We start from the raw sequence: 23,792 nt of genomic DNA, 5'->3' as shown, positions 1-23,792 counted from the left end.
GGTTTCTAATAATGATGTTATAAGAAGCTAACTATAAAAATAGGTGCTGGGCGTTGTGGCTCACACCTGTAATCCCAGCACTTTGGAGGCCGAGGGGCAGGCAGATCACTTGAGGTCAGGAGTTTGAGACCAGCCTGGCCAACATGGTGAAACCCTGTCTCTACTAAAAATACAAAAATTAGCCAGAAATGGTGGCGGGTGCCTGTGATCCCAGCTACTCGAGAGGCTGAGGCAGATGGATCATTTGAGCCCGGGAGGCAGAGGTTGCAGTGAGCCGAGATCGTGTTAATGCACTCCAGCCTGGGGGACAGAGTGAGACTTCGTCTCAAAATAATAATAATAATAATAATAATAATAATAATAATAGTAACAATAATAATAAATAAATAAATAAAATAAAAAATAAAAACAATAGCAAGAGAGAAAGGCAGGTGAGGCATGAGACCATCTATCACTGACTTTGTATATGGGAGGGGGTGTTACCTTGGTTGCTGTTCATATGTGTACTCAAGTTACAGAAAAACATTCATAAATCCAAAAGATCTGTCAGATGAAAGATTACTCGCTATTGCTATAAAATTGCAACAAATTAGTTCAAACAATTTCTTAAAGCTCTTTTACTGGGGATAATATATGATTTTATAATGTTTTAAAGTCCATTTCGGTTTACAATTTTTTTTCTAAAATAATTATGTGAGACTAAGAAGCTTGGTCTTGATGTAGAAAACTCAGTCCTTTTGAAGAAATAGCAAGGCATTCAATTTATAATTAGCTTTGTTAAATTTGCCAGTTCACATTAAAGAACTATAAGACACTAGAAATAGATAATTAAGAGATTTCACAGACTGCAATAAGAAAACACTTAAAAGCATTTTTAAATGGCCCTTGATTTTAAACACAAAAAATTTAACAAGATTTCTTGAAGTAATGTTTCTTGACTTCTTACCTTGCCATACTTCTGTGCATAAGACCCGGTGAGCAGTGAGTGAAAAACAATGATGGTTTCATCCAAATCCCAGACAAACACACGCTGAAGACAAAAAATAAATATCAGAAAATTAAAAAGTCCAAGGAAACAGAAATCTTTTTATAAGCAGAAAATGTCTCCCTTCCTAGAGATCATCTTGATATCATTTAATAGAAAATAATACTATTCATTTTTTTTGTTTCTCAAATTTGCCAAATCTAACTCCTATAAAGCCTGAGAAGCAGGAATTATACAAATTATAAGCTTAAGAGTCAGATGTCCTCGCTTGAATAAATTAATCCACACATTTACTTGTAGTTAACACCAAAAAGAGATACATTCAGACTTCATGATAGAAGCATGCTTGAAACTCTACATATTTTAAAGTTTTATACCTTAGGGATTCATAAACTTTTACAATTTCTGCAAAGAATTAGATTTTAAAGAAATATTTAAAAGAATCAATGAGTGACCGCTAAACAGAATTGTCAAGTATGGATCCTGGGGTCATATTAGGCCAGCAGATATGTTGGCCTCCCTGGAGTTTTGAAGGATTTCAAATTATGAATTAACATTTGAAAACTAGGCAGTTGCCCACAAACTTCAGGGTTTTGACTGTAGCACAGCAACTAGAAGTTGTAGCCAGGCTGGCTGCCATTCCTACGTGGCAGTGACAGGCAGGTCCCTCAGAATGGGCCTACACTCTGAGCTCCTCACAATCTGCTGGGCAACTCAGCCCAGTCTCTCATTTATATCACCTGTCAAGTTCTTGAGGAGATGTGAAGTTGTTGCTGTTGTTCAAGAAAAGGAAGTTATCTCTTATAAAGAATCACAAGGTCTGTCACTTGATTTTACTAAATCTGGAAGTTCAATTTTTTTCTTAACTGAAGTATGTGGTATGTAAGAAGTAACATATTATGGTTAAGAATAGTTTCTACTGATGTTTTATAATAAAAATCAACCCTGCTTAGTACAGATATATCTCAAAAGAACTCATAAATAGAAAAATAACATATAGTAAAATTTTCAGATATACAAATTTTAACACATATTATTAAGTGATTGAAACTCGTCCTATTTTTAGAAGATGAATTTTTCTTTCTATACAAATTACTTTCATCTTTTTAAACTTAATGACCCATTTGGACATCTTCTATTACTTTAGTGCTATCGAACACAGTGCTACATAGAAAAGTATCCCACAAACAATGGCTATAGTTTTAAAATTTGTCGGTGCCAATTTAGATCAAAACTTGCAATTATCTCAGGTCAATAATCTGTAAATCAATATCATTTTTATACTGTTATTTGTTTTTAATTTTAATATTATAATGGATGGAATCTCAAACTTCAGAGTTGTAAAAATGCCTATCACAAAGTAGGTCCATTCAATTCATGATATATCTTGATTTTTAAATTTGAAACATAATAGAACTGTAAGATAGAGAATGTATCATTCTGTAAAATAAAGCATCATACTACAATCTTTAAGAATGAGTAGGCATACCTCCAGGTCACTATCAGGAGGCGGGGAAGGATTATTTTTCCGGCCTCTTCCTCTGGACTTTGACCCAGAACTTCTACAGGTTCTCTCATCAAGATCTTTGACGGGTGTGGAGGGACTCTGCATGGTATCGAACTCTCCTATAGATAACATGACTTACGTCAAGAATAGCACTTCATTTTTAGATCAAGTATGAGTCTTCATTATTAATTATCTTAACAAATTCTTATACAATAGAAACATCCTTATGGCAAAAAAGAGATTTATAATCCCAAGCACACACAAGTCAGTCAGAACTTTTGTAGTTTACACAAACTCCTACTAGTTTTAATCTATGTGATCTATTAAACTTGAATGTCTTTTCTACACCATATGCCTTCAACTTCCTGTCTATACCTTCACTTACATATTTATCTCCATTTAGATATGTCCTCACCTCCTTTTTTGTCACAGTTCAGAGAATGAGATGTCTTCTTCTGGATCAATTCCATCCCTCCACCTGCAAACCTGACTCCCAACCCCACCTCCTAGGAAGACACGCTTCATTAGTCGAACCCTCTCTCATCTTCCCTTCCACCTCTCCCATTTCTTGGGGTCACTGAGAAGTTAAAAAATCCTTCCCTCTGACCTGGAATTTCCATCTAGATACTATTTGCTTCCATTTTCTCTTTTAAATAAAACTTCTTAGAATAGTGCATACTAGTGCTATATGACAGAAATACCATGTGAGCCACAAATGTGATCTTATATAAAATTTTAAAGTTTTTTATCAGCTATGTCAAAAAAAGTAAAAAGAGATATGTAAAATTAGTATTACTTCTATGTTAATTGCCCCAATATATCCATGTTATCATATCAGTATGTAATCAATCAATGTGTTGACTGACTCAATATATTCATGTTATATCAGTATGTAATCAATATAAAATTATCAATGATATGTTTTACATTTTCTTTTTCATACTAAGTCTTTGAAATGTTGTGCAGTGTTCTATGCTTATAGCAGATCTCAATCTACACTAGCAACATGACAAGTGCTCAAGAGTCATGTGTGGCCAGTGGCTGCAGCACTGGACAGCACATCTGTCCCCACTTATTGATATCCAATTTATCATAATCTAGCCTCAGTTCCCCAAAATGCAATAAAAATACTCCTGCTAATAGTCCCCAGAAATCACCTTGTTGACAAATGCAATAGACAGACTCAGTCCTTGTCTTCCAGGATCTCTGTGCTGTGTGTGATTCTCTTAAGCAGCACCTCCTTGAAACTATTATTTGACAGCTGATACCTTGCACTCTCCTAGTTCTAGAATCACTCCGATCAGTCCTTCTCCATCTAGAAAACATGGACTCCTGTACTTCTCCCATTCCTTATGAGCTAGTATGTCAGAATTCCATCCTCTGATCACTGTCTTCACTCCACACAATCTGGGGGATTTAACTCTCTCATGTGTTAATGACCTTCTCTGTAATGACTCATACGTAAACCTATACCTCCAACTAGGCCACATCCTAAGTTTCAGACTTTAATTCAGTTTCAGAATCTAACTGACTTCTGAATGTCCCATAGATATCTAAAACTCTGAAATGATTAAAGCTTGTGAGAAAGTATCTTAGGAGGTAGAGAGTACTGAGTAGTAGCAAACCTGTAGGAGCAACTGTTAAGATAAACTGAGGCAACTATGAGATACAGTATAACAAGCTGAAGAGTCAGAACTACTATATGAGTACAAGCATTTTACTCAATCTCTCTAAATCTCAGTTTCATAGCAGCTTTCTGGATTATTGAGGGATAAATCTGATTTATATTTAATTTGATTTAAATTGTATGTATAAAGTGACAATTTCCAAGACAGAAGGCAAACTACATTAAATTTAAATTACATGATTTTTAAACAAACAGATATTATGGCTATCATTTTTTATCTTAAATTTAAAAATTAAAATAAAACAATTCTGAGGAAAACCAAGCAGTTATTAATCTAAATAAACAAATCTGACCAAACTAGGCATCACTTTTTCTGAGAAATAGTAATTTTTACACGGGTAACCTCTAACATTTTCTTTGGGAAACACTGTGCATGTCAGCACATGATCAAAAAAATATGCCTGTGCTCCAAATATTATTTGCACTTAAAATATTGCCAGCATAGTTCATTTCATGGGTCTATGTTATCACCTGGGTGACAGTAGATAGCATAGTAATAAGGTTTTTAAGTTATGGGGTTGAATATAGCCTTGTCTTATAGTAAATCATGTTTCACCTTATTTGCATAGGCATTAAATTAGTCTTTAGACATCTGAACATACACCAACTTTTAAATAAAATCACATAAAAAGTTCCATTTTTAATTATTTTTGAAACAGAATTTTCCTAAGGTTACTATATCCCACAAACCAAGTGTCTGCTTTCAAATAAAATGGTGATTAAAATTAACCCTCACTTATTAAGCATGCATTTAAAAAACATTTTGGATGACATTCTATAAAACTTCTCCTTATAGTCATTATAGATCAATTTTCAGGTGTTAACTATCATAAGGCAACCTTGTTCTTGCCACAGTGCAAGAGCTGAAAGGACAAAAACTTGAGGAACCCCAGTCATGCGTGGTTGTAGGCTGAGTCCATAAAGGAGGAGTTTAGCAGGAATAATTCTGCTATTCAAATGAACTGGGATCCAGCAGCTGTCACAGCAAAGGAGTGAAAAGAGCAGAAGAGGAAAGAGAAAAGACTGTGGTTATAGGATGTATCTGGGTTTCAGTAAACCTAAGACTTTTTATTCCCATTGATGCTTTTCAAATTACTGAAGGATCTTAAAAGGGCTCTAAGAATTTGGACAAAATATGGGCAGAAGTGTTTTGATGGCGATAAAGACAGCCTTTTTAGAAAACTATGAAGGGTAACTCTACATTTATTCACCCCTTAGTACATGTCATTCACTGCTCTTTAAAAATTTTTTTTTATTGAAATGTGTGTTTGGCTTCATTCACTGCTGTGAGATAATCCATATTCTAGCCCGGGATAGCAGTTGTCCTTTCCTTAATGTGGCTAGAACTTCTTCATGTATATATATTACACTGTATCTATTACACTGTATCCATTCTGTTGATGGACATTTGGGTTATTCACAACTTTACGCTACTATGAATAAAGCTACTATATACATTCCTGTACATGTCTTTGTGGATATAAGCTCTTAATTCTTCTTGGGTATGTATACCTGGCAATGTGATTCCTGGGTCAGAGGGAAGGCATATGTTCATCTTTAACAGACATTGACCTTTTTCCAGTGTATTACTCTCTTTCCAGTGTATTAACGACCATGCTAACCCATTGCTTATTTTTATTAATTTAAAGACAGTATTAATTTACTCTCTTACCACAATGAGAGTTTCAGTTGTTCCACATCCTTGTCAATACTTGATATTGTTAGTGTTTTTTATTTTCACCATTTTGGGTGTGTGATGGTATCTCACTGTGGTTTTAATTAGAATTTTCTTGATGAGTAATTATGAAGAATACTTTTTCATGTTTCTTGCTCATTTGATATCTTCTTTTTAATGAAGTAACTGTTAAATCTTTTGCCCATTAGGAAAACTAGGCTGTTTGTCTTTTTCTTATTGATTTGTCAAAGCTCTTTATTATGAAACATTATATATATTTATGTGTGTGTACATATATGCGTGTGTATGTGTGTGTCTGACTTAAACCTCACTCCAACCCGGTGAATTAGGTCCTTCATTATTGTCTTTTAATAATGGAGAAACTGGAGAAGTGGGAACTAATTTAACAAAACTAAATGGCTTGTATGATGCAACACTGGTATGACTGCAGAACTCCTTCTTTAACCATTTGGCTATACTTTCTCAGGCAAACAGCAATGGACTCTTCAGGTTACCAGAAGGTCAAACCTAGATCTGCTTCTACTTATAAAAGAGTCATATAACAACCTACTAGAGTGAGAGAAAATATTTGCAAACCATACATCTGATAAAGGGTTAATATCCAAAATACATAAGGAACTTAAACAACTCAATAGTAAAAAACAAATAACCCAAATAAAAAATGGGCAATGGGTTGGTATGATCATCACTCAAAAGAAGACATAAAAATGACAACAGGTGTATGAAAAATGCTCAGCATGACTCATCATCAAAGAAATGCAAATTAAAACTACAATGAGATACCACCTCACACCTGTTAAAATGGCTATTATCTAAAAGAAGAAAGATAACAAGTGTAGGAGACGCTGTGGAGGACAGAAATCTTGCACACTGCTGGTGGGGGTGTAAATTAGCACAGCCATTTAGTCCGTTTTCACATCACTATAAAGAACTACTTGAGACTGGGTAATTTACAAAGGAAAGAGGTTTAGCTGACTCAGTTCAGCATGGCTGAGGAAGCCTCAGGAAACTTACAATCATGGCAGAAGGGAAAGGGGAAGCAAGGCACCTTCTTCACAAGGCCGCAGGAAGGAGAAGGAAAGCAGAAGGAACTACCAAACATGTATAAAACTGTCAGATTTCATGAGAACTCACTCACTATCAGGAGAACAGCGTGGAGGAAACTGCCTCCCTTGACACATGGGCGTTAGAGGGATTACAATTCAAGATGAGATTTTGGGTGGGGACACCGCCAAACCATATCAGCCATTATAGAAAACGCTATGGAAGTTCCTAAAAACAGAACTATCATATGATCCAGCAATCACACCGCTGGGTATATATCAAAGGAAATGAAATCAGTATGTTGAAGAGATATCTGCACTTCCATGTTCGTTGCAGAATTATTCACAAATAGCCAAGATATGGAGTCAACCTAAGTGTTCATCAATGGATAAACGGACAAAGGAAATGTGGTATATGTACATTATGGAATAATGTTTGGCCTTAAAAAAGAAAATCCTGTCATTTGAGACAACAAGGATGAACTTAGAGAACATTATGTTAAGTGAAATAAGCTAAGCACAGAAAGACAAATACTACATGACCTCATTTATATGTGGAGTGCAAAAAAGTTGAACTCATAGAAGAAGTGAGTAAGATGGCGGTTGCCATGGACTGTGGGGCTGGAGAGGGAGACTGGGGAGCTGTTGGTCAAAGGATATAAAACTTCAGCTAGACGAGAGGAGTAAGTTCAAGATATCTATTGTACAACATGTTACTATATGTAGTAACAGTGTATTGTATTTCTAAAAATTGCTAAGAGAATAGATTTTCGGGGTTCTCACCACAAAATGATAAGCATGTGAGGTAATGCACATGTTAATCAGCTCAATTTAGCCATTTCACAATGTATATGTATTTCAAAACAATGGGTTATACACAAAAATAGATAAAATTTCTTTTTAAAGACTCAGACTCCTGGACTCAAGCAATGTTCTTGCCTCAGCCTCCAGATTAGCTGAGATTACAGGTGCCCATCACTGCACCAATATATACACTTTTTTATTTGTCAGTTAAACAACAAATTAAAATAAAAGTCACATGGGCATTATATAATTTCTGTGAGATGGAGGGCCAAAGAATTCACTGAAAGAACTTCACAGAAGCAAAAGAGCATGCCCTGCAGAGGCCATGCGATACATCTGGGCTCCTAGAGCAATCACCCAGGTGGAATTGTACTGACCTCTATTCCTTTTGAAGGCGCTATCCTTTCTTCTGATAAAGGGTAAAACCAGGAACTTGAGCTCAACCAGTCATTAAACATTTGTTGACACTTTTTTTTAAAAGGAGAAAGCTGTTAATTCTAGTGCCTCTGCCAAATTTCACTCAGGTAATTGCACAAGGGCACAGCAATGCCACAGGTAGGGAAAATGTAAATTGGTAGACCAGTTGAATGTGGTCCTTTCTATCTAAATCCTCTTGTTAGTTTCCATTAGATGAGTTAGCACTTTGCTTCCCTTCCTTTCCTTACGTGAAATACCATGAAGTTATCAAAAGACTGCTGTGTTCTGCCTAACAAACTGGCTTCTTTTCAGAGAGTGAAATGATCTTACTCTATCCTTTACTTTTCTAGAGCCCTTGTTAGGTTCAATTAGCTAATGTATTGTAATGTGTGTCAAAGTGTCAGGGTAAAACATAATATTGTTATACAAGACTAACTGTATTTGATTTTAAAGATGTTTAAAATATTTGAAAAGGAGGCACTATAAAAATATTTCTCATCTTCATGTGCGAATCTGTCCTCAAACTTTCTTAACACAAATAAAAAATCTGATATACCCAATATAAATTTCACTTTAAAGAAAGACCTTTAGAAAGAGAATGAAGTAAAATGTCTGCTCTTAATCAGCATGGTAGTGTTTCTTTAAATCCACTGTCAAACTACCTAATAAGGTAAATTAAATAATGGAATGCTATTTGCAATTTCCAAGTAACGTCATTCATTACAAAATCGCCCTAGGCTTTTCTTGACCCAATACTATACATGATTGAATAATTATCCTTTAATCAGTACAGTAATGAATAACTGCACCTTTTAAGTTTTGGATATTTAGATCCCACTTTATTTCATTAGGCTTATCTCTAAATCAGAACAACCTGCTGTCTCTTATTGACCATAAGGTATGTTTTCATTATAAAAGTAGAATTCAGCAGTGACTGTTCTATGAAAAACTGTGGGTTTAATTTTAGGTTTCTACTTTAAGTCCAAAATGCAGAACCAGTCAATGGGAAATACTTTTCTTGCCCTTGAACTAAATACATCAGATTCCATCAATAATAAAGAAAAATTCCATAGTTATAAACTTGTTTGCTTTTTGGCCATATGCCAGATCTGAAAATGCAAAATTAAACTTAAAACTACATTGACTGATGGTCTGAGGTCAGAATTCTTTAAAGATCCAGATATGTGTGTTGTTACGATTTTGGTTGAGAGAATAACATAGTTATAAGTAGAATTAATTCCTTCTTTAAATTCAACAGACAGACTAATAAAATCTGAAAATGATGTCAAACCATATTTCTTGACCTTAGCAACCAATGGAGGCCTGATGAAATTGCAACATTCTGATAGTGAATGTCAGAATTCCATATGTGAATGTGTCACATCCAAAGTCACATACTCAGAATATCTACCTGCCTGCATTTAACATATTTCAGAGGAATAAAATAGCTATTTTCAATACTGATTATTCTAATAAGGAAAGTAACCATCTGTGTTTTTCCTGCAGAGAAGTTTTCTCGTGATTATATGGAAATTGGAGCAAAAGCAACATTTTACACAAAGCTCCACGTAGCATATACCATATCTGAGTACACAAATGGGTTTCATTCTTGGTAGCTGTAGTCTAGCAAATTAAAAAAAACACCTTTTTGGTCTTGTCCATCATTCAGTCTCTGATATCTTGATAATTAAATACTTCTGTGGTTTCACCCTACCTTGTTTTCCTCACACATTGATCACTGAGAAAAAACTTCCACAGGGTGATAAGAGGTCGTCAAATATCTCCTTCCCTAAAGTATCTCCACTGCTTGTTAAGCAAGGATTCTGAAATAATTCATTCTTTGAATGAAAGTAAGATCCTTGATGCCACGCAAGTATTGACCCAAAGAGGATCATGACAGATTTGGAACATGTGATTTAGGCTGGGGCTAATGAGTAAGGCGCCTAGGGCACAAAATTTAAGGACCCCAAGAACGAGTTCCACCTTAAATGTTGTGCTCTAGGTGCTTCACTGACCTCACCCTGATCCTGGCCCTGCAAGAGGTACAGATACCCAGGGAGGCTAAGGCTATCTGAAAAGCCAAAACAGAGAGCCCCAAAGGGACAAGGACCAGAAATTCCAAGGGGCTGTGTACCCACAGGTAGAAGGATATAAAAGGAAGATAAGGGGAAAGAAACTAAACTGTAGGGGCATCAAAGACAAGCTATATCTACTAGATAATTATTCCTTGGACCCACAGGTAAAGATTATATTCTGAACAGGGAACTAAAAATCATGAATGTTATCATTTCATCAATCCATGATATAAACATATCTTGGCTGTTGCTTAAAATATCAGTTTCATTTTTACTTTTTGTCCAAATTAGTTCACTTGTTAATATCCCCCATATGACCTACCATTTTCCCTTTCTTGTAATTACTTGCTTGATATTTGTCTTGCTTGTCAAATGAAAGCCAAAGGTGTGCAAAAAGCTCATTTACTGCTGAAATATCAGTTTCTAGCACAGTGCTGATGCCTAATACGCACTCAATAAATAATCGTTTAATGGCATTGAGTCATCTTGGCCCCAATGGTCCAGTTAGAAAGAGTTTACAGTATTGTGACCATGTTTGCCTATTTTCCCTCCCACCCAAAGCTGAATAAGAAAGAAGTAGAGATGAATTTGGATCTTGCAAATAACTGAAGGCAGAAAAATACACTTGAACAAATTAATGATATTTTAAAAATTTCTTAACCTCATTTTTCTTAGTGACTTTTGAGAGTTCTTTATATATTTATATAATTCCTTTATCAGTATGTGTATTATAAATATTTTCTCCAAATCTATAGCTTGTCTTTTTATTCTAATAGTGTCTTTTGAAGAGCGAAAGTTCTTTACAATTTTTTGAAATCTAATTTTATCTGTTCTTTTCTTGTATGAATTGTGTTTTTAATGTCATATCTATAAAATCTTTATGTAGCCCAGGGTCACAGAGATTTCCACCATTTTTTTCTTCTAGAAGTTTTATAGTTTTGCTTTTTAGATGTAGGCTTACAATCCATTTGGAGTTAATTTCTGTATATAAGTTGAGATCCTTTCCTCTTTTGCATATAGATGTCCAATCGTTCCAGCACCATTTGTTGAAAAAAACTATTCATTCTCCACTCAATTGCCTTTGTATCCTGATTCAAAAATCCGTTTTCTAGCATATATATGCATCTGTTTCTGGACTCTCCATTGTGTTTCATTGCTCTATGTGTCTATCCTTTTGCACTCTCTTGATTACTGTACATTATAAGTCTTTAAATCAGGTAATCTGAGTCTTCAAACTTTGTTCTTATTTTTAAAAATAGTTTTGAATATTCTAATTCATCCACCTTTCCTTGTGATTTTAGAATCATCTCAATAATTTCTCCAAAAAGTCCTGGAACTTTTCTTAGGATTATACTGAGTCTCTGTTACATTTGCTTTTAACTTTAAATACTTCAGCTGTGTCAAATTACGTGTCGCAAATGCAATTCAAATACTGCAAGTTTCAGATAATGAAACACACAATGGATTTTAAATACACACTGATCACACAAAGATATTAAACTACCTACCACTGATTCTACAAATCCCAGGAATGTAGGAAATGTTCACTGGCTACAGCTACTGACAACTTACAAAGGTGAAGGGCTTATGCAGTCACTTTAGCATAAAGGAAATAATATCAGTCATACTCAAGAAAGATAATATTACAACTTTGTTGCAAGTTCTTCACAAATGAATGAGTCTGGCAAAAGCTCCATATTCATATGTACACCATCATTTAGGGATTAAAATTGCCTATCTGTCCCATACCTAAAAGAAGGATCTTCTGAAATGCCAGAAAAGCCTCGTCTTACACAGTCATGCTAACAGATTAAACATCAGCACAATTATCTGGGAGCTTTCAGCCATGTTTTTGGAATGTCCTCTTTCTCCATGTTATTAGATATTGCAAAACATATAAAAGTATTTCACCTGGGTGAAGATCTGTACCTGGTTGGTTAGTCAGTCCTGGGAGAGATTCCTGCAACTGATAAGTAGAGGTCGAAGAGGGTGTGCCATCGGCTGTGTTATTTGATGTCATATACGCTCCATACGTTGATGCTGAATAATACTGTGCATATTGGTTTTGGCCAAAGGCTGTATAGGATGGATAATCCTGAAACAATAATTGAGATGTGTGTGTTTGAAAGAGAAATCACTCTTTAATACTGTCCAAAGAAAACCAGTCATTATGGTAATTGAAAGATTAGTACTCAGCCCCATTTGTTTCTAAGTCCACAGCTTTGAGGTGATCCTAGTGAGCAGAGACTACTTTGTGGGCATTTCTTACAAGCACATAGTAGTGAAATACCCTATTGTTTTGGCAAACGCGGTCCAGTACACAAATTTTAATGTGATTAAAGTTAGCATATGCTTCACTTTGCTCCTGATGATTACTTATTCAAGGATTTACATCATCAGGCACTACGTGTTTGAAGAGGAAAGAAGGAGATGGAATCAGCTCATATTCACAAAATCAGTTCTTATACATCTTCTAACATCACCAGCAAGGAGTTGGGGCTGCCCCTCCTAGACTCCACAGAGACCTCAGTCTGCATTTTTGTGATTTTTGTTCCTTTCTGGGCTACCACTGATAATTCTGTTTTCTTGGCAGGAGGTAAAAAGTAAATAAAAGAAGATGAATATTATTTTTTTTTTTTACCCAGCCTCTCACAAACTATATGCCACCTGAGGCCTTGACTTAAAGTCTTTAGTGAACTTTTCAATGATTTAGTTTCCCTCCTTTGTTACAGAGAAAAATGAAAGCACTGTATCGACACCCCTGACCTGCTTTTTATTTAAAAATTTTAAGAACCTTAAAATGATTCAAAATCCTTTTACACAGTAGGATGATGAGTAAGGATTTGTTGTGATAATTGGTGTTTAATATATCTAGCATGTGTCAGCCCAAAATGTTATCAGTGATGACAAATCCTTGGTCATCACTGATAACACTAAGATCCCCTGATGAAATGTGTTCCAAAGGAAACAAAGATCTACATTTGATGTGGTTTCCAAAAAATAAAAGAAATAATCTTTATAAGTAAATATGTATATCATCATAAAGGATTAAGTAATATGGCAGAAAACTAAAATTCTATTAGTCTGAAAATTTCAAGATCCAATGTTTCCCACTACCACTTGTGAGCCAAGAACAAAAACCTCATCATATTTAAACAAAGTTCCTAGCAATATCTCTCAGAGTAAAACAGTGGTAGCAAACGTTTACATAGTGCTTACTCTGTATCAAAGCACTGTTCTAAGGGCTCAAATATATTTACTCATTTAATCCTCATAATCTCTTATGTGGTCTTAATACTATATTCATTTTACATTGAAGGGGACTAAGGCACAGAGTGGTTAAGTGATTTGCACAAGGTCACACAGCTAGTAAGTTTCAGAGCTAGAATTTGAACCCAGAGTGCCTAAGTCAAACATCTGTGCTGAAGCTCTCTGTTAGCCTACTAATTCCTGCAGAAGAGGATGAGGTTACATACTGGAAAGGTCCAGGCTATTCCCCACTGGGGAATATAATGTCTTTTCATATTCAAGCATATCTCAAAGATCTCACTTTCTTTTCATTTCCACTGTCATCCCCTTGTCCAAACTACCTTTTCTTCCTGTTGCAGGCAATGTATTCCTTTTTAAATTTATCTCTTCGTTTCCATTTTTGACTTTCTCCAAAGACCTTGGTGGCAGAGTTATCTTCTCAAAACATAAATTTAATGATGTAATTTTCTTGCTCAAAATCCTATCATAGCCTCCCACTGGGCTTGGAATAGAATCCAAATTCCTTGCTGTAAACCACGAGGCCTTACGTGAGTAGGCCCCCACCTATCTCTGCAAATCTGTTTCCCCACTTCTGCCTCATGCACGAACTAAACTCCAGCCTTTTTTTTCTTTTTTTAAGTTCAGTGACACACCAAGTTTTCCATCCATCGGGGATTTGGTACACGCTGCTTTCTTTGCCTGAAACACCACTGCCCTCCTTCTTCACCTCTTAGACGTCTTGGCCTAAATGTGGTTTCCATAGAGAAGCCTTATATAAAACCTCCCCTATTCAAAATTATACTTCAGTTGATGTTTTAGCAGGCCCTGTTCTCTTTCTAATTCTGTATTTATTTGTGTGTTTACTGGTTTATTGTCTGTTTGTCCCAGTAGGCTGTAAGCTCCATGAGGCAGGAATCAGATCCGATCTACTCCAGCCCCACCTTCATGTGCCCCAGTATACAGACCAATTCCTAACACTTTATGGGCACTCAATAGGTATTAGCCAAAACAACAAACTGGTGGCCAGGCCATGGTCCCAAATACAGATTACATTTTACATTGGGATCCACTATATTTAAATCTTCACAGAGAATCGGATCTGTTTTATGATTAACTCTTTTCAAATAAATGTTCTTTTCCTTTACAAATCTTTTCTTAATCCTCCCAAATAGAGGCAGAGCAGTTTTTCCTTTATAGTGCAACTCTGCCTAGTGTATATTTCTGTTATTATATTCACTATATCCCACCCTCTGTCCATCTTATTTTCATATTTGTTTCTTTCAGAGGACTGAATCCTTCTGAAGAGCAGGGAACAATGAGTTACTCATTTTGAATCTTCAATCCCTAGCCAAAAATCTAACATATAGCAAGTGCTCAATAAATGCTTGCTGGACCAATAAATAAATGCATAAAATAAAGTTACAAAAAAAATCTCAATTTTAAAAAATAAAATGTATACACTGGCTCTGATGTTTAGTGTTTTAAGACATTTTCCTAATGCTAAATTACACCGTTTAATCCTATCAAACATATTATTATTCCACACGATTTTAATGATCAAAATTTCCTTTCTGCCTTTTGTGATATCAATAAAACTAAAATAAAGCAATTGATACAATTCCTTCAGTAAATCTAAAAAGTAAGCACTTGTACAGTAACTTACATTTTAGAATATATAAATGTCTAGCAATTATGCTAAAGTAAAATAGTGTATTGCCAGACCAGAAGTCAGCCACTCTTCAATCTCAACTACTTTGAACGTGGCTGAAAATCAAAAAATAAGGGCAAAAGATTTGGAAGTGTCAACATATATCACGAATTCATCTCACTCTGAGCTGATTCACTCATTCAGGGACATTCACTCTTGCTTCATGCATAATTCTAACATGCTAGGTTTTAAAACTCATAAAAATATTAAGAAAACATAATTAGAAGGAGGACTAAAGATTACTAGAGGCAGGCACAGTGACAAAAGCAAAAAGTTGCAGCTGTCAGGAAAGTGGGAATCAAACATTTATTAAAAGTATTCATAAAACTAAAAAACAGAAAAATTATTTAAAAGGCAACAGCAGTCTTTGAGGAATTTTGTTTAGTAACAAAGGACCCTTTTTAGGACTGAAAATGTTATATAGTCTGTAGTATAATCTTATGACTGATTTTAATTAATTAATATTGATTCAACCAATTAATATTCATTATAATAACTGCTTTATCAAGAAACATAAAATTGTTCTTAGTATATTTTAAGATAGCAAAATAGCCAATACATTTTGTAATTCCATGCCAAATGATTAAAACAACTACAGCATAAACATTTAAAGCACAAACTTTTAGCAATCAAAAAATCTAAAATAGCCAGAATAATACATATTCCAAGAATTCTAGATAGCTAATTTTTTACTATCCTGAAATGCTATCATAATTTTTAAATAAAGAAGCCTTATTCTGGGAGAGTATGCACATATATGGCAACCTGAGAGTACTCTTCAAAAATCTGAAATACATATAAAAAGCATAAACACAAAAAGCTACTATACCTGTTGTGAACCACTGAAATTCGTTGAATTGGAAACTGAATTATTTGCATAAATAGTAGATGATGGTGCAAAACTAGAACCTAGAGGTAAAAAACAAATCGCATTTTAAAAGTATTCCTTGTAAAATGATAAAAATATTTCACTTTGCAGAATTCTATGAGAGAAACTCTTGGAAATTTGTCGTGAAGACAGTGAAATTTGAAGTTGAGACATTTATACAGAAAACAGGCTTAGCTCTCCCCCTCTTGTAACAGCTGGTAAACCCTTTCCTACTGAATCTGTTGAGCTAAACAGAAGCACATGGGAACAGTCTTCATAAGGAGTGAGGCCAACATTCAAGGGTTAAGAGTCTAGAAGTGCAGGGGTATGCAAAGGATAAAATCTTACACAGACTAAGACTGCCTCCAGGAAACTACTGGAACTTTCAAATCATATCAACTGCATTTACATGCAAAAAATCACTTGAGTTCAACATTTGTACAGGGTTTTTAGCATGGGAAATAAACATATAGAACCCCATTTAGCAACTCCTTGTACTTTTGTTCCCTTTGTCTTTTCTTTAGAACAAAAATAGCTGTGAATTAGGGTTCAGACTCAAGGGAGAACTGTTTATGCTACACAAATCTAGGGTTTGAGGGCTTTCTAAAACTTTACTACAAGGTCTGAAATTTAATGATTTCTCAAATCAGGGCAAAAACAAGTGAGCTGCCAATTACAGGTTTCCTAAAAAAAGTCCTTATGGAATGTGCTTGTCAAAAAGTAAAATGAAAGGCTATTGAGGTAGCTGATTACTTGTTTTATCAATGTGTTTTGACTAGCAATGTATTATGTAATCAGTGCCACTGACCTGACCTGGAATAACCAATATGAAAGTATTTGCGAAAAAAATAAAAATACTGTCTGTCACGTAGCTAACTGAAGCTGTATGAATTTTTGTGGCTATAGCATGCATTCAAATATGTTTCAACCTACATTTTAGGCAAAAAAGAGCACTGCTATTCCAGCCGAACATATCTAAGTAATTATTTCATTTGAATCAATTGACCAAAATGTCATACCAGTTGGTTCAAATACGTTAATATAGCCCCAAATTTGTGATTTGTAGTACAGACAAATTGACAGATAGTAACCAGCTTTTAAAGTTTTTATTATGTCACTAAAATTCTTTTGGCAACTATTGCATTAAGATAAAACACAGCTAGGCATGGTGGCTCACAGCTGTAATCCCAGCACTTTGGGAGGCCGTGGTGCACGGGTCACCTGAGATTAGGAGTTCGAGACCAGCCTGATCAACATGGTGAAACCCCGTCTCTACTAAAAATACAAAAATTAGCTGGGTGTGGTGGTGCACACATGTAGTCCCAGCTACTCAGGAGGCTGAGGCAGGAGAATCGCTTGAACCCAGGAGGCGGAGGTTGCAAGTTAGCCGAGATAGTGCCACTGCACTCCAGCCTGGGCAACAGAGTGAGACTCCATCTCAAAAAAAAAAAAAAAAAAAAAAGATAAAACACAATTTTAATAGGAGTCTAAAATTAAAAAAAATTTAATGATCCTATATGCCTATATGGAGGATTGGAGAGTAAATATTATATAATAGTCCTATTAAGCAATATAGTATCAATAGGAGAGAGGAATTTTAGGAATGAACAAAAAATCCTCAATTGGTCAATAATAAATGGAACTTAGAAAAGAGCTAATTCAAGTTTAAGTATAATCAAAACAGCATTACATACTTCAGGAATAGTGAAAAGAAAATACTGGTTTGTGCTACAGATCTTTTAAATTGCTTAAGTAGACACCAAATGTGTGGCTGACCTGGTGTCTGGCTTGGAAGTTGCTTTGCTTGGACTTGGTTTCCTGCTGATGTTACACAGCTTAAACTTAAGTATTTAAGTTTGGTATAGGTCATGTTTCCTGACGTATACTCAACCATTTCATCATGTTTCTGTCTAGTTATCTTTCTTTAGAAATTGTGTGAGCTGTGATAAAGCTTAAAACTATCTTCAGGATCGGATATTCCTAGTCTGAAGCCAATGAGTCTCACTCAAAGAATTAGTTCTCCCAAAACATGTTTCATGTGTAGCTACTTACCTGGCATTTGGTAAGAATAAGGTGTCTGTCCTGGCTGTGGGGTAGAGAACCCTGGGCTGTAACTGAGGCAACCACTCTGTAATGGGGACTGAGTTTGGGAAAGTCCACTCTCTGTCTTGATGGCTGGCAACATCACACCCAAATCTGTTCAGAAAAATGAATGTGTAAACCATTTAATTAGTAAGATGATTTTCCTTCTAAGTTGTAACCTACAATAGAATACAAAGCTACCAGCCAGCAGGATTACCTGCCTATAACTAAAGAAGAAAACAGAAGATGGGAAATACCGTATGTGGGCAGGCTGTAGGGCTGTCCTGTCTGTGAGTAGGCTGTGTAGACGGCTGGCTGCTGCATCCCCGAATACTGAGCCTGGCCTGCATAGGCAGACATTGTTTGAGCTGCTGGTGTAGAAAGAATGTGTGGATAGGGCCTAAATATCAGAAAAATAGCATTACTGTGGCAACAAAGACTGTGTATTAATTTAGACAGCCTACATTCAGTGAAACCCTGTAATATCCAGGAAGTAATCCTCTTTATCTACAATATAATTTTAACAATATAGGAAAATGCAACAGTCTGAATGTCAGGAGCTCAGGCTCTGCTACAAGCCAATCTAGTGACCACAGACAAATGATTTAAACTCCCTATGTCTATACCACACCTGTAAAAGTAGAAATTTGATTTAGATATTACACCTATGTCTCTTCCAGGTCTACAATTCTTGCTCATATCTGAAATAGCACTCCAGTTAATATATAGAAGAGGAAAATGGAGCACACACTAGCTAATTAATATGCTCATGAGCAAATTCACACTCACCATGAGTGACTTAATGTTATGCAAAGACTATGAAAGTCTATTTAAAACCCCTACTAAGAATTCGCTCCCAAGAATTGGAAATTTAAAAAAAGAAAAAGAAAGGTAGGAAGCTTCCTTAAAAAAAAAAAAAAAAAAAAAAGGAACATCATTCCTTTCATCATGCCACATTTTACATCATGTTCCCCATTGGATATCCAACCTTCAGTCTATATATATGTAAAGGCAGACACTCTAGATGCTGCAGAAAATAACATACTATATTTAAATGTGTATGTTATCAGCAATACAAAATTTTGGCACGTCTGGCTGATTCCAAATCAATTCAGATATACACCCAATATAGTTAAACTTAAGAAATATCTACCACTGTCCTCAATAAAGTGACTATATTAGTTATAAAAACAATAAAGCATATTCTTCAAAAATATGTTTATTAGAACTGGAAATCCAACAAAAGAATTTCAATGATGGAATTAGTTATGAAGTGTTGACATTTAGATAAAATGTAATCTCTTTAGATTTTTTAACCAGCCAGCATTTTTGAATTTGAATTAAAATGCAATGTATTCTAATTTGAGCTTGATATTTTTCTCAAGGTATATAAAAATATTCAAGGGAATCATCAAGATAAATGTGGATATCTCCATTTCAAATTTGTACAGGATATTTATCTATATATTTAATCTATCCAAGTATTATCCAACCATCTATAATACATGTATAGACATAAATGTTTGCCAATTTAAAGTTGTCATATTGTGTGAATACAGATTAATAAAGATAACACTGGAAAAATTTTCTAATAAAACAGAAAGAATCTACTGACCACTTACTTGGAAGGATACAGCTGTGGGGAATACTGATGTGCTGATCTGGGGCTGTAGCCACTACTTGTAATTACTGTAAGACACAAAAATACCAGTGCACCAAAGGTTGCTTCATAAATACATTTCACTAGAGTGTACATAACCAATTTGAAGAAATTACCATGTTAAATACATGTTTCCAGAAATTCATTTTCTAAAAAGAAACAGCTGCCTAAACACTTTCTCCTAATTAAAGTGCTTTGAGTTTTGTGCAAAAAGCATGAAATAAACATTTGTCTCACAAATCATTCCCTCTATCATTCTTCCATTTTTCCAAATCATTAGCATGCTCTTATATATTAATATGCTATGAATAAATATCTTTGATTATAGGCTAATTAAGCTTTCAAAATATAAAAGTAAATTTTTAAAATTTGCAAACTTTACATTTTAAAATACCAAATATGATGGCAATATATACATATTGCTCTTCCTCCATATCTGTTCTAATTGAAACACAATACAAAATAAGAGTGTGATGTTCCAAACTTCATTTTCTAATGGTAAAATACTATTTTATTCTATTTCCTCTCATTTTACCCATCAGATGAACAATTAAAAAATGCAGTCTAAAGTATTCCAGCAATAATTAAAGAAAGCACAGGTGATTTCTTTAAAACACAATCACAAAATGCAGTAGCAATTATATTTACAAATATACTTCGAACTATTAGAGATAATACTTTTCTGAGAAGAACTTAAAGGTGAAAGTGAGGTCCTATTAACAGTTCATCCAAACATGGAGCCCCAAACTGGAATATATCCAAAAGCTTGGAAGTTTCTCTTTCCTTTAACTATCTGCCTTGACTAAGACAGATGTTTTGCAAATATATGGACTCTAAAGTGTGAGCCAGTTCCCTTAGAGCCAATCCACACTGAGCGAGCACACAGAGTGTCTTTATTAGGCCATCTGCTGTTCATTCACTTTTCAAAAAGATTAAAGTAGTACACAATGCAGTGCTGGAATTAGTTTAGTCTAATCAATCATAGTTATACTTCAAAGTACTATGTCCTTTCTGAGTTGTTCATAATAATTCTGGAGTGAAACTTTTAGAATTGTAAAAGTGACAAATAGGTTTAGGTTGCTAACTATTTTATGGAACATGATATATTTCTATATATATCACAAGTACCCTTGTGATCTGCTTCACAAACATGCATAATTTAATGTGTTTAAAATGTTATTTTGCCTATAAGCTCTGAATATGGAAAGAATATTTCCATTTTCATGGCAATAATGCAGTAAGTATATTTTTAAGAATATTATCAGTCAATTTTGAAAATCATCAAATTTGACTAAAGGTGTTACTTCTAAATATTTTCAGCAACCAAAACTTAACTGAATTTGATATGTATCATTGAAAATAAATTGACCAATAAACTATTAATTTTCTACATATTTATCAAAACTTAAAGAACATTTTAAATTTTCAAATCAACTTAATGAAAACAGACCCTTTGTTCTACTACACAATGGACATTAAATGTACACTTCATAAAAATAGTGTTATTACAAAGATATTCATTCTAATTTATCGATTCACAATACCAAATACTCTAACAGAAATATAGTTAAATGAGGCTTGATTAAATATTCTTTCGTCTCTTCTTTACAGAATTTCTCCTTGGTACACTCAAGACTTGGGCTATACTAATCAGTTATTATCAATATTGTGAAATAGAAGGCTTGTCCAAAGACACACTGAATAATGAAGATAAATATTCATTATAGTAACCTTTTATAAATAAGACATAGACCAAAATTACACATTTCAGAAAAAACCCATATACATGAACTCAATTCTGAATATATAGGATGTTTCTTCTAATGATAAATCTAAACATCATTAGAATAATGTACTCACAACACTATAAAGGCTCAACTAATCTTTACAATTTTCTATTAACATCTATATGTTCGTTTTCTAAATAGAACAGAAAACCTTTGGCTCAGAAAACTATGATGTTCACGTAGGAAAGTTTATGCTTCTTTACTAAAATATATACATTTTGTTCTGATTCAGAAATTTGCAGATAACTGAAAAGAACAACAAAATTGGATTAAAGTGAGTGGAAATTATGCAGATCAAAGTAAAGACTGCTCCCACAAAAGGCAGCCTCATTTCCAGAATGATTTCTGGAATATCTTGTACAAACTTGAAAGAACTTCGTTTTATTCCCCACTGTCATTTGATGAATCATAAACATTACCCAAAACACTCATTACATTCCATCATTTCTGCATACAACAGTAAGCAAAACTGCTTGTTTTCAAAATGCCCTGAAAATTAATTTAAATACATGTTTAATGTCTATTGTCAGTTTATCTGATGGTGTCAAAGCAATTTTAAGGTTTCATTCTTAGTATCATGCCATCTTAGATTGGTGACTCTCAACGGGATGAGAAGTGGGTGGGGGTGAGAATTTTGCCTGCCAGGGGACACTTAAACAGTCTGGATACATTTTTGGTTGTCTTTAGTAAGACATCTTTGGTTGCTTCTTTAGTAAAGAAGCATCTGGGGGAGTGTTGCTGGCATTCTGGGATAGATGCAGCCAAACATCTCACAGTGCAGAGGACAGCTTTCCCACACTAAAGAACTAGCCCAAGTCTTTAACAGTGCTGATGTTGATAATCCCTGCCCTGGATCACTGCTGTGGAATAAAACTTTCCACAGTGTTGGAAATGTTCTGTATCTGAGCTGTCCAATATGGTAGCTGCTAACCACATGCAGCTGTTAAACACTTGAAATATGTTTAAACTTGGAAATTCAGTTAAATTTTGGTTGCTGAAAATATTGAGAACTTAACGCCTCTAGTTGTACTTGATGATTTTCAAAATCGATTAATAAAAATTACTTACTGCATTATTGCTGTGAAAATGAAAATAAAAAACAAAATTTTTAATTTTATCAAATTTTAATAACCACATATGACTGGTGGCTACCTTATTGGACAGCACGTCCCTAGATACTTCTTTAAAATTTTGGGAAAATATCTACAAAGATAATATGAGTGAATTTCAGACAGGATGATTGTTCATGCCTATTTCTTTTTCCATCTATTTTCTGATGGGGTATTACAGAAAGGACCCAGGGAATGATCATAAGGACATGGTTTTAGATTCATTTATACCACTGACCAGCTGTGAGGCCTTGAATGTATGGCCTTAACCACTTTTAACTTTTCTTGTCTACAAAACGGATCAGAGAGTTCTGAAATTCCTTCTGGAGCTAACACTTTATAGTTTTGCCATTCAGCTTTCAATTAACCTAACTTGTAGTATATGACTGAAGTAGGTCAGCAATAAGTTAATAACTCCATTCCTTTCCTTAACAATTTGTTCATATAGATTTATTTTGCAGAAAGTTTACAAAAGCTATGTTAAGTGTGCAATACAGAATACTGAAATGGTAACTATCTCCTGAGAGGCAGGTAAACTGCTACAAAAGATGTGGATTAGTACATATGAGTCTCTATGCAAAGTTTATATACTATTATTTCTTTCCTGGAGTACTAATATTTATGTAAATATATGGCAACTGCTTCTAATCGGTGTGAACTAATGAAATTAGATCATCTGTAAAAATCAAATATATGCTATAATGACATAATACTCTAAGACATATCTCAACTATTTTTACATAAAACATACAAAAAAATCCTTATAACATGAGCATATAGATAAATGTAAAATGTATTAAAGTAGAATAACAGAACCGAGATTCAATTACCACAAATACTTTCCTAGGTTTAATGTTCTTCTTTCTGATGTACCCATTCCTCCTCAGGTTAGAAAAATCCTTTCACCAGATAAAAAGCCAAAGAAATATTGTAACTTAAAAAAAATTTAATTAAGTCTACTTAATTCATGCCCTTTGTGCCCAGCTGGGAGTTATCAGGTATTTATTTAAATTTAAAGGGATTGATGTTTAAAGACATGCTATTGTTCTCTTTGAAGCATTCGAGCGCTCTCAGAGGCTGGGTTCTAATGCAACCAGCATGTGCTCTCCTGCAGC

General features: G+C 34.5%; 1 protein-coding gene across 10 annotated transcripts in view; it reads right to left on the bottom strand.

Annotated features, from left to right (window-relative positions):
* The window catches only part of EYA4 (EYA transcriptional coactivator and phosphatase 4), a 275,190-nt gene that overhangs the window by 42,908 nt on the left and 208,490 nt on the right, over positions 1–23,792 (bottom strand). For 6 of the 10 annotated variants that reach the window (XM_054558174.2, XM_054558173.2, XM_054558178.2 and 3 more), the window contains 7 exons: positions 19,744–19,810; positions 18,379–18,521; positions 18,092–18,235; positions 16,001–16,080; positions 12,126–12,309; positions 2,475–2,611; positions 947–1,030 (listed from right to left, as the gene is read on the bottom strand). In XM_054558174.2, coding sequence (XP_054414149.2) covers positions 947–1,030; positions 2,475–2,611; positions 12,126–12,309; positions 16,001–16,080; positions 18,092–18,235; positions 18,379–18,521; positions 19,744–19,810 — 839 coding nt within the window. The remainder of the gene's footprint in view (positions 1–946; positions 1,031–2,474; positions 2,612–12,125; positions 12,310–16,000; positions 16,081–18,091; positions 18,236–18,378; positions 18,522–19,743; positions 19,811–23,792) is intronic. The other 4 variants (XM_054558175.2, XM_003776926.5, XM_009242267.4 and 1 more) reach the window with 1 other exon arrangement.

This window comes from Pongo abelii, chromosome 5 (genome assembly GCF_028885655.2).
Source record: "Pongo abelii isolate AG06213 chromosome 5, NHGRI_mPonAbe1-v2.0_pri, whole genome shotgun sequence".
Lineage (NCBI taxonomy): Eukaryota > Metazoa > Chordata > Mammalia > Primates > Hominidae > Pongo > Pongo abelii.
This window is presented reverse-complemented; position numbering and strand designations above follow the sequence as displayed.